We start from the raw sequence: 14820 nt of genomic DNA on the forward strand, positions 1-14820 counted from the left end.
GGGTGGCTGTTTTGTGGTTTGAATTCTCACTGAAAGAGTAAAGGGATTTTTCCTTAAGGTATTTGCTGTCATTTACTACCTCTGCATGATTCAGAATCCCTGTATACAGAATATTATCTTCCTACTTTAAAAATTTGGGACTTCAGTTTGGAGTGAAGTAGTTTATGATGTGTATGAAGAAAATTTGATGATGATGAGTCTTTTGGCCTTAACATATTTATTCTCTATCTCCTCTACCTTCTTGTCTTTCTGCTCTTCAGAGCAGACTGTAGAATTCTACTACATGAGATGGTGACACAAATGCTGTCATTTTCATACTGGTGATTGTGCTCACCTATGCACCATTGCAAATAAGTGAGCATATGTTTTTGTTTTGTATGTGCCATTTTCTTTTTTCTTTTTCATGAAAACAAACTGTCACAGAATATTTATTTTTCTTTTTTTTTCCAAAGCAGCAGAACAGAAGTAAAGGAAGAATGTACCTAAGTCTTCATTTAGCTTCCAGGATCTTTTAGTGGAAAATATGGCATTAAAAAGATTGTGTCCTTAAAAGTCCAGTGCAGTACTTCTTAAATACGTTGTAGATACAACATAATATTCTTGGTATGGAATTTCCTGGTAGTATACATCTAAGATTATTGCATTTAAAAATCAACAACAATACCAAAATTCACCTATAAAGCTTTAGCTCGAGAAAAACTTTAATTAAAAAATGGAGTTCTGTGCAATTTCAGGTTATTTGGATTGCTCTTATGATGTGAAGTGTTCCAAGAACTTCAAATGCCTTTCTTTGCATGTGCCGATTCCACTCTCTTCTCACCTAAATTCCTAAAGGTTTGAAGTGATCACAGTCCTGTACTTAGCATAGAGCAGTTTCTGATTTGCAAAAGTCCTTCAAGACCATCACAAGTGGCCCACTTTTTAAATTGAGTCCTTTGTCGTATTTATGAAAACACCCCAGAAACATGAGGAAAAGATGTGAGGTTCAAGGTTAAAAAATCGGCTAAATGAAGCATGCCTTAAGATGATTTTTGGAAGTGTCAAATGAAAAAATGAGAGTTACTGTACTGTTTTTATCAATTCCACTACCAAAGAGAAACAAGATTAATACAGAGTACAAACTGGAACAAGCCTTCAGGAAGCATTACAACAAGAAAATACAGATGAATAGGGATTCTTAATGCCTGAGAAGTTGTACAAACTTGTCTAAAAGCGTGGTCCAAGATTTTGTTGTCTGAGAAGTTGGAACCAATCTAGTCAAAAGAAATGCAGGATTATTCTCTATTTTTTGCATCAGCTTTTCATAGAAAAGGGTTGTTCTCCCTTCACTCTAAGCTTCCTCCCATTCTTGATGAATCATCTTGGCATCTGATAACACAAATGCTCCCGTAACATAGAAGAGGTTTGAGACCGAATTTCTAAAAAATTAAATCTTTTAATACAGTCATACTCTTCTGGCTTGAATTTAACAAAATTGTCAAAATCTTTCCTTAAGAATGATTGCTGATGCAGAGCGCTTTCTCTTTTGGGTGTTAAGAGCACAGGCATTCAGACTGAGCACCTGTCATTTAGGCTGCACTCAGTGGTAGGTTCAGAAGTTTAGCACTGAAAACTAGTCCAACCTCACTGCTGGAATGTATTCATCTTTTTGAATCACATTAAAAAAATGTCTAGCTACTACCAACTTGTCCTGTCATACACCTAAGAGAAAGTTTCATTCTCAGAATCTTTGCTCAGTTTTCACTGAACTTCAGCATTAGCTAAAATCCTTAAATGTTTACATTTCTGACAGCAGAGTTCTTTGGGTGCCCAACACACTATCATGTCTCTTGGTACTACTGATGAGTAACTGAAAACTCAGCTCACACCCAAATTATGTAAAGATTTATGAGCTGCATGTTTTCCATTGGCTTGACCAACAGAGTCTGATCAAGTAGGTATCCTCAGCTGGTTGTACATTAGACCAGAAAAAATAGCGTGAAGAGGTGATGGCATCGCAGTATTCTTATTTCAACAGAGCACTTACCTTGTATAAAAGAGTCCTGTTGGATGAGACTTGAACCCACATACAGCCAGGAGTATGTCTTTCCTGTGAGGAAGGGACGTTCTCTGGTGTGGGCATTTGTATAGTTGTTTGCACATATATAGGGAAAAGAATTCTATGATGAAGGTATTCCATTTTCTACATAACATATATTTTGTATATATGATGTTTTTCATATGTATGTATGCATGTATGTATGTGTATGAATCCTGTATAAATTCTGACACTCATGCTCTGTCTGTCTGGTCCAGTGAACTTCTCATTATCCCCTATGAGGGTGGATTGCTTCAGCAGAATTACAACACCTTGGGCCTAGAGTACTCTTAAGCTATATCTACATTAGTAAATTAAACAGTGCCTAGGAACGTTCCCAGGCATTGGAACGCAATTGCTTTCCTGGAATAAAGTCTTTTCAAACAAATCAGGAAATTAAGCCCAATTCTCTCACATCTGAGAATACTGAATGCCATTAGATACATTTTACTCTATCACAGTGTTAATTTAGCAGATAAAATAAATGTCATTTCTAAAATGTCATTTATGTAATCATTTGTCATTCATGAGCCAAGTATCGCTCTGTCACATCTCCACATATTGCATACAGAAAAGGAAGAAATACAGTTTAAATAGTATGTTCTAAAGATACAATTTCTTTCTAAAAAGAAAGATTCAGTACTACAAATGGAGCATAAGTGTGCAGCAGGCGACATTCCAATTTGTATGTTTAAATGTCTTATACACGTAGCAGCAGTTCACACAAGTTACATTTCTCTTGGGGTTTCATGTGTACATCTCAGTTATGTTTCACAGATCTCAATTAACTTTTAATTTCTTCTCTCTCTTTCTGCTTTAGTGACACCGGAACTAAACCTCCAGAGAGTGGTATCTTTGGTTTTATGATTAATATTTCAGCACTTTTAGGTATGTATAAAGTATTTGGTTCGAACACAGCAAAGAAATGAAAACTAGCAAAAGCTGTCTGCTTACATCACAGTCCATACAATATTCTGCAGAAAAAGTACACCACAGTCAAATGATATAATCGGATAGATGGAAGTAATATCTAGAGGGCCAGGTCCTTAGGGTAAGTGCAAGCTTAGAGGCTCTTAAGAGCATCTCATCAGTGCAAAGTAGTCAGTGCAGGTGTAAATAAAAAGTGGAAGAAACACGGCATAATTACTTTGCAAAAACTTTGATGTAGGAGAGATGTAGTGTATCTTTGATGTAGGGAGAGATTATGTTCTAGGATGCTGCAGCAAAGGGAAGAACTGTGTTGAAGCAACACCTGGTTTGCAAGATGCTGTCCTGGTTTCACCTGGGATAGAGTTAATTTTCTTCATAGAAGCTAGTATGAGGCTGTGTTTTGTATTTGAGATTAAAATAATGTTGATAACATTGCTGATGTTTTCAGTTGTTGCTAAGCAGTCAAGGACTGTTCAGCTTCTCATGCTGCCCTGCGAGCGGGAAGGCTGGGGGTGCATGAGAAGCTGGGAGGGGACACAGCCAGGACAGCTGACCCAGGCTGGCCAAAGAGATATTCCATACTATATGACGTCATGCTCAATATATAAAGCTGGGGTAAGAAGAACAAATGGGGGGATGTTCGGAGTGATGGCGTTTGTCTCCCCAAGTAACCATTACGCATGATGGAGCCCTACTTCCCTGGAGATGGCTGAACACCTGCCTGCTGATGGGAAGTGGTGAATGAATTCCTTGTTTTGCTTTGCTTGCGTGCGTGGCTTTTGCTTTACCTATTAAACTGTCTTTATCTCAAACCATGAGTTTTCTCACTTATACTCTTCTGATTCTCTCCCTCCTCCCACTGAGGGGGAGTGAGCAAGTGGCTGCGTGGTGCTTGGTTGCTGGCTGGAGTTAAACCATGACAGATGCCTACTCCTCCAGTAAATGTCTACTGGCCTTGAATAAGGAAGTTTTACAATTTCTATTCAATTCTAGGCGATGGAGGATGAAGAGCTGTGTATCTCTGTATACATGTAATCTGTGATGGCCTTCATGAAATCATGTATTTTACCTTTTCTAATAGCCTTATTCAGTCACACCATCTTGGTGTGTTTTGTGTAACCTCATAGTGCCTGGGCAAAGCTACATGATGTATTTTTCCAACTCTAGATAGACTGAAACTATGTTCTGTGTTATTGAACTGTGGAATCCAATCTACATCTTACATCCTGATGTACCACGATCTTCTAATTCAGTAGAGTTGTTTGTCAGGAGTCAACTGCATGTTGGGGTCATGTAGGCTGCAATAAAATCTGTATGTAGTGGTTTGGGGGTGCTGCTAAAGAGCAGCCAGAATTAGCCCAAAGGCTTTGAAAATATTTTCTGGATACATGGCTAGTTACATTTTTTTTCTGTTTACACTCTACAAAAATGTATTAATTCTTCAGGACATCCATTATAAGGAATGTAGTTCTTGTACATCTTGTAGATATGCAAGACTGCATATCAGAGCAGAATAAATTCTCCAACTTCTATTTTATGGTTCATCTCCCTGTAATAGCTTTTCCTAATGTGGAGTGCTAATGTGTCTTTGCCTAGAATATGCAAATATGTTACAGCGCAAAGTCTTAAAATGTAAGCAATTTAAGATCATTGAACAAAATATGTGGTTTTTGTTTTTCAGGTGTAATTACAATGTACATCAGATATTTATTAATAGAGAAGCAAAATGAGTCATCACACTTTGTTAGGTCTTCGTGCAACGTGTTTTCATTATGTATTGGATTGATGGGCTGTACTGGAATGGGTATAGTTGCAACTTTTCAGGTATGACCGTAAATTTCATATCATAAATTAAACTAAAGTTGTTTTACTAGTTAAAAAATCAAATACATCAGAGTGGTTAACATTATCCTAGTGTGGATACCTGGCAAATGGAGTGAGAACGTGTTTCTTGCTCATGCCTTTTTTCAGTAGCTTTAAAAAGAGATTTGCTTTCTCCCTATAAACTAGACTTTTTGCTTGTACAGTTATGTCAGTACGGGCTTTTGTGTGTGCTTGTCTTGTAATATATCTGTACCAGAAAACAACTTAATATAGAAGCTTTTGCTGTAAATTTTTTATTATGAAAATTTTACTGTAAAAACACTTTGCTATTCACAGTTTAGTTTGCTTACAGTCAGGTAGGGCAGAATAAGTCAGACCTGCAAAAGCACCTGTATTTTTACCTGAATGATGGCATGCACACTAGCAGCATTTTCTACAGAATAAACTAGACTTATCTGACAGGTTAGAACATTGAGCACAATATTAGCCCATTGTTTTGAGTCTGTAGGAGATGGCATAACAACATGTTAAGTCTTTTTATAGAGACATGTAGAATTACCACTTACTTTGCCAGAAAGGATAAGACATCCCATTATAAATCAAAAAAGTCCAGCCCTCAATGTCTGCCAGAAAATTCAATAGAGAGGAAAAACATTATTCTTTTCACATTTTCTAGTGAGGAAGCATGCAATAGGGTAGATTCTGACCCAAGGAGGTGTTAGGACAATTGCACTGAAAACTTCAGCTGACAGTCGAGTCAAGTTTAATTGGCAGGTAGTTTGAGATATTGCCTTTAAATCTGTGGAAACAGCTGAATTATTTCTTTTAAAGGATGGTCTACCTTGAGGAACATTTTGGTAAATACTGTTGTGTTCATATAGTGACCTGACAACATACAGAGAAATTGAAAATAAGGATTGTCAGGACTTCAGCAGCCAATACAATTTTGCATGTAATTGACATGGTATTTTCAGAAAAAAACTTCTGCCTTAGGCTGATAACTTGCTCTTTTTAGTTTTTCTTCCGGGCAGTGTGTGTGGATTGCAAACACTACAGACACTGCAGTCTATTCTAAGCATGCTATTCTACTTTCAAATGTCTGTACTCTTATTGATTAGATTTATATGTGGCATAAAAAAAGTTAGATGATGGGGAACAGTGTTGCTTGACTGAAATAGAAAACAAACTCAGATTCAATAAGGAAAATGCAAATTAGGAATGCAAAATAATTTGGGAGAGTCAGGGAAGCAGAAACTTTGTTCCTAAAGTTTGCAAAAGGGCCCATTGACAGATATAACATTGGTTCTTATCTAATCTCTGTTGTCTCTCATTGCTGGTTCATAAACTTCTTCCTCACCTAATTCCTCTTTTCTCTGCTTTGACTTTACTTTGCATGTTAAGTGTAGTTTGTAGGAATGGTTCAGAACACAGTAAGGATCTAATCTAGCTAAGGATCTGATCTAGCAGATTTTTGAGCATGCTTAATTGCCCAGGAAGAAATGGTGGCTTGCAAGTCTTTGGTCTTTTAACTATGTAGTGAAATACACAGTTTTAACTAGGGAACAGTATACTTGTATCCACATTTTTTACCAGTACAATAACTGAGACATGAAGAGGCTGTGAAATTTGCTGAAGGTTAGGTGATTGTTTCAGCTCAGGAGGACAAAGCAAAGCTGGAATTAGAAATTATTTCTTTAACATTCAGTCTAATCCTTCTAATCAGTGGGTCATGCAGGAAATTTCACGTTCATGTGCACTACCTGTTTGTTTCGTAACACTTATTTTTCCCCAGAGCTAACACCATACCTGAATACTGTAGTAGAGCTGACTGACGCTATTGAGCATCAGTTCATTTTCTCTTTCCTCAAAGCAAAATACCCAGTTTGTTCAAAAGGCTTCAGTGTGAAATTATAGGGGAAATATTTAAGGTTTGCTTCTATTTACTCAAATCTAATGCCACTTGTGGTGAATCTTTTTAAGTAGCATAATTGGTTGTAAGGAAATGTTTTTTCACCCTTTTTGCTTCAAGGCAAGATATGGTAGCCATCATGGGTTTTTAATGGTATTGGTCTCTGAACACTTCACAAATGTGAGAAAAAGGGTGGGAGAAAACACTAGGAGTGTGTCCTCCAAAAGCCGAAGATTTTCTGAGAAAATAAGTAATCGTCACAAATAAGGTGTTTGTTCTATGTTTTGAATAACACAATGCTTGAAATACAGAAATGAAAGATAGTGGAGGATTAGCTTTAAGAAGATAGCTGAATACGGAAGGAAAAATCCCATAGCCATAAGGCAAAGCAAAACCCCAGGTCTTAGCAAGTCTGGTTTTGCCTGTTAGATGTTAAAGAGAGATGATTAGAGAGAGATCTTCCTGTCTTTGACTAGAAAGCATAGGGGGCTCATCGCACCAGAGTTAAGCAACATTTCCCTCCTGTGATTCCTATATGGAAGGCAAAAAAGGGGACAGAGGAGAAGAAAAAGCAAGTTTAGATGAGATGCCACTTAAATACCTGTGTGAGGAACATGCCTTAAAATCTGACAGAACTTAATACATCACAGAAGGAGAGAAGGGAATGAATAGAAAGGAAAGCACAGGGGAAAAAAGTTTCAAAGAGCCTGTGAACATAATCAACATTACAAGACAAAGAAAAGAGTGGCCTCCAGGCAGGAAAGATGTTAAAATATGTAATGAAAAGATACAGATGTGTTTTCATTAATCACTAAAATAGAACTGTAGTAGGTCAGATCATAGTACATGTTTTGCTATGCTCTGGTGACAGAAAGGAGCGTTAAAGCTAACTTACATGTCTGATATTGGATTCCAAGGTGACATAACTTCATAAATTTTTGAAACATTTATAATGCAATAATTTCTCTGGAACCTTCATCTGTTTTGTTACTGGCAATTCTGCTTGTTTGTGTTTAAAGGAGATTAATTCAAGAGACTGACAGTGTAAGACCTTTATATCAAGAGCTTATTTTAGGTAACACTTTTTTTAAAAAATATATAACAAATTTTCTGTTGACTTATTTCCTGGAGCCTTGTGGCTGGCCACTGGAGAGTGGGGGATGGAGCTATAGCAGTCACTATTTAAAACATCTCCCAAGAAACTTTACCGTTAGAGTATTGCTACACAAATGCAGATTAGACTTTCAATGCAAAAAGATGAAAATCTTTGGCAGGGTACAGGGAAAAAGGAGTTACAGGAACCTCTTCAGAAAAATACAAGCCAGTTCCTGTTTGTGGAAACATTACTTGGTAACAGACCAACTGTTGAACAGCACTAAAATTGATCTACACTTTTATGTGAACACAGAAAAGGACTTTGACCTGGTGGCTTTGGATGTGGTTAGTTTACCTCTCTGAGCTACTCTTTCTCCTCTTTCTTTCATTTTCCCTGTGTAGACTGTTGGGAGAAGGGGCTGTTTCTCATTGCTTGTACATGCCCAGCATAATGTGTCTGCGTCTTCTTATTTGTTCCTCATAGGGCTCATTGATTCCTACCACTGTACAAATAGTAGCAGCTAACCATCATGCTGATTCTCTTTCCAGGAGCTGTCTGTTCCCAGTGTCCATGACATAGGAGCTTTGGTGGCATTTGGCTCGGGTGTTGTATACATTACACTTCAATCTATAATCTCTTACAAGTCCTGTCCACAATGGAACACTTACTTTGTGTGTCACATAAGGATGGCCATATCTGTAATATCATGCATTGCTTTCATTCCTAGTATCCTTTATGGTGTATCCCACGTTTTCCCTTTATGTGTTCATGATTTTCCTTTTAAGTTAAACCATTGCTGATAAAGGATGAAAATGGCATTACAATCTTTGCCTGGGGGGGCTCTCTAACATTTCTGCTATAATAATGCATATAACATGTTGAGACACCATTTACAGCATAAAGATGAGTTGCAGGGTCTTCTAAAAAGCTGTATCTCTTCTTCCAGTGGTATATTTAAATCTAATACCCCGGTGTTCTTCACAGGATGATACGATAGTAAAGGTAGACCAACTTTCCAACCTCCTCCATTTGAAGGAAGGGTATGGAGAAAGGCCTGCAGAAGGAGGGCACCACTTCTAAAATGAACCTAACACATAAGCATATAAAATACAGTTAGCATACAGAAGATTTCCTTCAAGCCTAAGCAGATGCTTTTGATCATGTTGGTTGGTGCTTGGCTTCATTAGATACCTTCCCTAGAGACATGCTCAACACACTTACTGGCTTTTCCCACAGCCTGTTGAAATTAGAGTTTATTGGGCTTTAGGTGAGCTGCCAGTGTTCGCAGTGGTCGCAGCTGATCATTGCATCAGCCAGTCAGCTACAGCCTGCTTTTGGTTTCAGCAGCTGTGAAAGGGCTTTTAAAGAGGGCACCAGTCCTGCGAGAAAGTTGTAGAAATATATCAAAGCACCTATTGTGGACCAATGGAAACCAACATGGTTCCTCTTCCAACAATGCAGGACTCTACTCCCACAGTTCTTAATCATGAATGTGACCTAAGTTTCTGAGTGTCTTCCCTTACCCTCTGTGCTTTGGAAGAACCCACGGAAACCTTTATTTGTGCAGAAATTTGCTTTGATTGCTGCTATAAGTTACCTTTCAATAATTTGTTTTGTTTACTTGTGTTCTTAATACTTTGTTTTGATGCCCTGGTTGTTCATTTTCTACTGTGTTACGGAAGAGGGAGATGGGGTCTTTTTTGTAAGCAGGCATTTTCACTATTGGTAAACTTTTATAGTTTCCTTTACAATCTGTTTTTCCCAGTGATTGTGTTTGCTTCACAAATTTCCATGACAAAAATTGATTGGACTCCAGCTGAAAAGGTAAAATCTCATTAGGTAGCCAACTTACCCTGTGTCATATTACTTGGGGTACGCTGTTAATTTATCTAAAAGTGTATAGCATTACAAACACTTCAGAGACTTTAAATAGTACATTATCATGAACAGATTTGTGAAATCTCACTGATTCGTGCAATGCTCGTTTCCAGTTATTTCTTCATTAGAAAACTGTCTGCGGCTTGGGTAAGAAAACTTGTCACAGATGGGTCAATCTTCAGGGAGTTAGACTTTCATTTTAATCAAGCATTTGAAACTTACCTGTAGAATAAATTGTAAAAAAAAAAAAAAAAAATCTGGAAATGAGTTGTTCTATTTCCTTTTATAGTCACATTTCTTGAAAATTAACTTTACACATGAAACAAAACAGGACCAATTTGATTCTGAAGTTTTTGAGGTCTTTTCAACATTGGTTTTCTCAGCTTTTCACCATTCTCTATTAAAAAGTCTTTACTATTGTGATAAACATTGGGGGTCTGACCTGAAGCATACTGAAGTCAATATCAGGTATCTGAATTATTTCAGTGTTCTCAGAATGAAAAATATGAAAGGTAAGTTTTCCTTTTGGACAAACTTTTCCACATGGAGGTATTCAAAAAACAGATTAAATAATGCAGAGAGCCTATCCTGCTTGAAGAGCTGAATAAAAGCAAAGTTGGCAAATGTACTTCAACCAAACAGTGGTATGGCAGCTGTGAGATAAATCTTCACAAGTTAGATAATCTTGGTAATGTCTACCTCGTAAGGTTTTTTTTATTACTTGACATGCAAGGATGAGAAAATATTTTTACTGAAACCAATGGCATATTTGTTGATGGCATATTAAGAAACACTTTACATTCTGTTTGTGTCACATTATGTAGGTTTTCTATGATAGTCTACTTACAAACAAAGGTCTTGTGAGGAACTGTTGTACAAGGGTAGGCCTCCATTTTAAAATATTGTGAGAATTTACTGTAAGGGATAGTAGTACTGAACTCAGTGGCGCTCAGTAGAAGTTTTTAATGTGGGCATTTTGGTATTCTTCACATAAGAACTAAGTGTTTTCAGTTGTAAATTATATTCAACCTATGTTTTGATCTTTTGCTAATTGTAGTTTTCTTGTACTATTTTTTATGTCAGTACACAAGACGTTGCTTAATGGAATGTATGCAACCTTGATAAATTTACCACTCTGTAAAAATTAAATCCGAATTGACTTTTATACAACAGGGTATCGGGATGATGAGTCATAAGTCTTAGAATATTTGTTGAATTTACAGAAGGAAATGTCTATTTTTGTAGCATTCCACAGTTGTTTTGATTAGCTGTTTTATCTGAAAATTTATTTTATATCTCATTCCATCAGGATTATACTTATCATTTTGTGAGTGCAATCTGTGAATGGACGGTGGCCTTTGGTTTTATCTTCTTCTTTTTAACGTTCATTAGAGATTTTCAGGTTCGTATCTACCTATTTTAGCACTGATTAAGCACTATGAATTGTATAACAACAAATGAAATAGAAAATTACCATTCTTTAACTCAGCTAGATATACCAAATCTATACAGAAACAAATTTTATCAGCCACAGAACTGATTTCTGTCTACCTAATGAATATTTTTCCTCTCTTTTTTAAAACATAAAGATCAGTTTTATAAATTAATTTAACAGTTTAATAGGTGTCTGGTCTTGAAAATGATTCAGTAAATTAGTATCCTCTACTTATTTATCAATCTTTTTGTAGAAAGAGGCCCTCTAAAGGTGACATAATAACAAAATGACTGATGTAACTAAAACTGCATTTCTTTCTACCTCAGGGATTTTATATAATAATCCAATGCGTTTCAACTATAGATGTTTCCTTCCTTTTTAAAATTTACACATTTTGATATACGTTCCCTCACAACGCAAAGAGTATCAAATACTTTTTGAGAAGTATTGACATGAAAACCTTCTTAATTGGGTAGCTGGATCTGGTGATGCATCAAGCCTGTCTTCAAGGAAGAGAAAATAATAGATTAGTTTAAAAGAAAACACTTCTATATGATTTGTGAAAGGCATGCCTTTAACTTACTTCCCCAAGCTTTGCCTCACCAACTCTTATTGTTTACACAGCATGTTCTAGCTGCAGTGTTTCATAGAATCATAGAACAGTTTGGGTTGTAAGGGATCTTTAAGGTCATCTAGTCCAAGCCCCCTGCAATGAGCAGGGACATCTTCAACTAGAGCAGGTTGCTCAGAGCCCCATCCAATCTGACCTTGAACGTTTCTAGGGATGAGGCATCTACCACCTCTTCCAGTGTTTCATCACCCTCCTTGTGAACAATTTCTTCCTTATATCTAGTCTAATCTATATCTACCCTCTTTTAGTTTAAAACCATTACCCTTTTTCCTATCGCAACAGGCCCTGCTAAAAAGTCTCTGCCCATCTTTCTTATAAGCCCCCTTTAAGTACTGGAAGGCTGCAATAAGGTCTCCTTGGAGCCTTCTCTTCTCCAGGCTGAACAACCCCAACTCTCTCAGCCTGTCTGCATAGGAGAGGTGTTCCATCCCTCTGATCATTTTTGTGGCCTCCTCTGGACCTGCTCCAACAGGTTCATGTCTTTCCTGTGCTGAGGGTTCCAGAGCTGGACACAGGACTCCAGGTGAGGTCTCACCAGAGTGGAGCAGAGGGGCAGAATCACCTCCCTCAACCTGCTGGCCACGCTGCTTTGGATGCAGCCCAGGATACAGTTGGCCTTCTGGGCTGCGAGCACATGTTGCCAGCTCATGTCCAGCTTTTCATCCACCAGTACCCCAAGTCCTTCTCAGCAGGGCTGCTCTCAATCCCTTTATTCCCCAGCCTGTACTGATACTGGGGGTTGCCCCAACCCAGGTGCAGGACCCTGCACTTGACCTTGTTGACCCTCTTGAGGTTCACACAGAACCATTTCTCAAGCTTGTTTCATGGGATTTTTGTTTGGTACGGAGATACAAAATGCTGAAAATACCAATATGTGAGGCTTAACTTTGGCAAAAGAACTTGTAAAAAAAAAAATTTAAAAAAGCATTGCTCATGGGAAGTGTCTTGTGGAGATTTGAGGACAAAACCTCCTGGATATTACTGTAGATGTTAGGAGGATCATGGCCTCCTTATCCTTCTCAGACTTCTGGATGTTTGTTTTACCCATAATGTAGTTGGATCTTTGCAAGACTGGAGCTTAATGTAGAAAAGAGTGAGAACTGCTGCTTTATACCATAATTACAAAGATGAATTAATTCAGTTGTAATCACTGTAAATGTCATATCCCATACACAGGTCTTTCATATATACCATTGCCTCACACAAGTCCCAGAAAACTAAATCCAAGCACTTGCATAACTGTAGAACTAAGCACTTGCATAATTGAGATCACGTACGTGACCAATTGGTGGGGTGATAAATTGCTCAAAACCATATCCAGAATTCATGGAGGTGGGAAGGGAGGAAAAATAGTGAGAACCCTCTAAGTCCTCTGGCATAAAACCAAAGTTTGACATCAGATCTTGTAAAACTTTTTAATTAATTTACTTACTTCTTCACTTACACGCTTGTTCAGCATGGAAGTGGTTAATACATATAATCTGTACATAACTTTCATAAGTTTATACAGAAATCAATTTTCAACTAAGGATTTAAATTTAACATATTTTGCTAACTGGTAGCAAACATTTCTACATATGTTTACTTTTGACTAATAGTACCAAATAGACCATGGTTGTAGGACTTTCCCTTACTAAAAAAAAGGCTAGGTTCTGCAGAACAAAATGCTTTTTAAAACAAAGTAATTGTTCAAAATTACACAATGCATTATCTTAAAGGCATATAATTGCCTTCTAAAACTTACAAAATATTGAAGTACCATTCAGAAATGCATGCATCATTAAATTTACCATTTTGCGGGGTACATATGTGTTGCCAGTCCATCACTCTCTGATGTCTACATAAATGATGGTATCTGTTTTATCAAAAGTCAGACTCTTCCCTTGTAGATACAGATTTGCAGACAATGCTGTAGTCCTCGGAGTAGCTAAGTTAGTTGATAAGTCTGCTTTAGATCCCAGATCCCAAAGTGTTCAACATTGAAAGTTTATATATAACTTTATATATAACTATGTATATATATAAAAATACTGTGAAGATAATAAATAAGAGAAAGTGATGGAATTAAACCAAATAGAAATGCATACATTTTAAATTACAGGCTATAAAATAGCATGAAATCCAATGCTAGTGTTCAACAATGACAGATTTTTAAGATTCTAACCTTTTTGTCCTAATCAGTGCTCACATAAAGTCAAGCTATTAATTCAGAAAAAACAACCATCAGACTCTTAAGAAAAATAAGTCTTCTCTTTTTTTATTAATTTCTCACAGTATGTATGTCACAAATATTTTTTAATCTCCTTGTACTTTATATCACAGAACTGTAAAATTAATTTATCTTAAGATGATCTTGTTTTATTTTTCTTTTAGAGAGTTTCTTTAAGAATATCAACAGAAATACATGAAGACTCCTGATAGTGGAGAAAATTATATTTTATATATATGAATATTCTAGGTTTCTTCTTACTTACAGAAAATGTTGCAGAGGGAAAGGGATTTTCAAAGTTGTACAAAGAACTCATGCCATTAACTCCGCAACATCTATAACAGCAACCACTAAAACATTTTAAAAACTCACAGCAATGTTCCTGCTACCTTTTATTATTACAATATTTTGTAATTTTTATACTCTTTGATATATCAAAAATACTGTAATAGAAGCAATCGGTAGAAGCACTTGAAAGTCATTCAAATTCTTTTGATCTCCTCAGCTGTCCCCTTTTGGGCATATCCATACTTGTTCATTTGTTGTAGTCTGATTAGTAACATTGGTTTTAAACTTGAGAAAGTATATTTTGCAAAGAGTTAGGAAAGTCTAAAGACAATGGAAAACACTAAGGCTGAATTCCTACCCTGTTAAGTTGCAAAGACTGTGGAGGAAAGTGTGAGCAGAAGTGGGCATCTTTGTTTCAAGACTAGAAATTTGCAGTTAGTAGACTGCAACACTATGCTACATGTTTCTGATAGTGGACACTGTATACAAATACAAATCCAAGGAGAAGTTTAAACTATATTGCTTGAAAAATGTTTTCTAATC

General features: G+C 36.8%; 1 protein-coding gene across 1 annotated transcript; it reads left to right on the forward strand.

Moving 5' to 3' along the window:
- Nucleotides 1-2895: 2895 nt before the first annotated feature.
- Nucleotides 2896-14253, forward strand: DRAM1 (DNA-damage regulated autophagy modulator 1; the record flags this gene model as incomplete). Its single annotated transcript, XM_010285228.1, has 6 exons — nt 2896-2965; nt 4689-4831; nt 8385-8562; nt 9602-9660; nt 11024-11116; nt 14154-14253. Coding segments are annotated over 6 exons (588 nt in total), but the record flags the coding sequence as incomplete, so codon positions are not given.
- Between the last annotated feature and the right edge of the window lie 567 nt (nt 14254-14820).

This window comes from Phaethon lepturus, unplaced genomic scaffold (assembly GCF_000687285.1).
Source record: "Phaethon lepturus isolate BGI_N335 unplaced genomic scaffold, ASM68728v1 scaffold53964, whole genome shotgun sequence".
Taxonomy (NCBI): Eukaryota; Metazoa; Chordata; class Aves; order Phaethontiformes; family Phaethontidae; genus Phaethon; species Phaethon lepturus.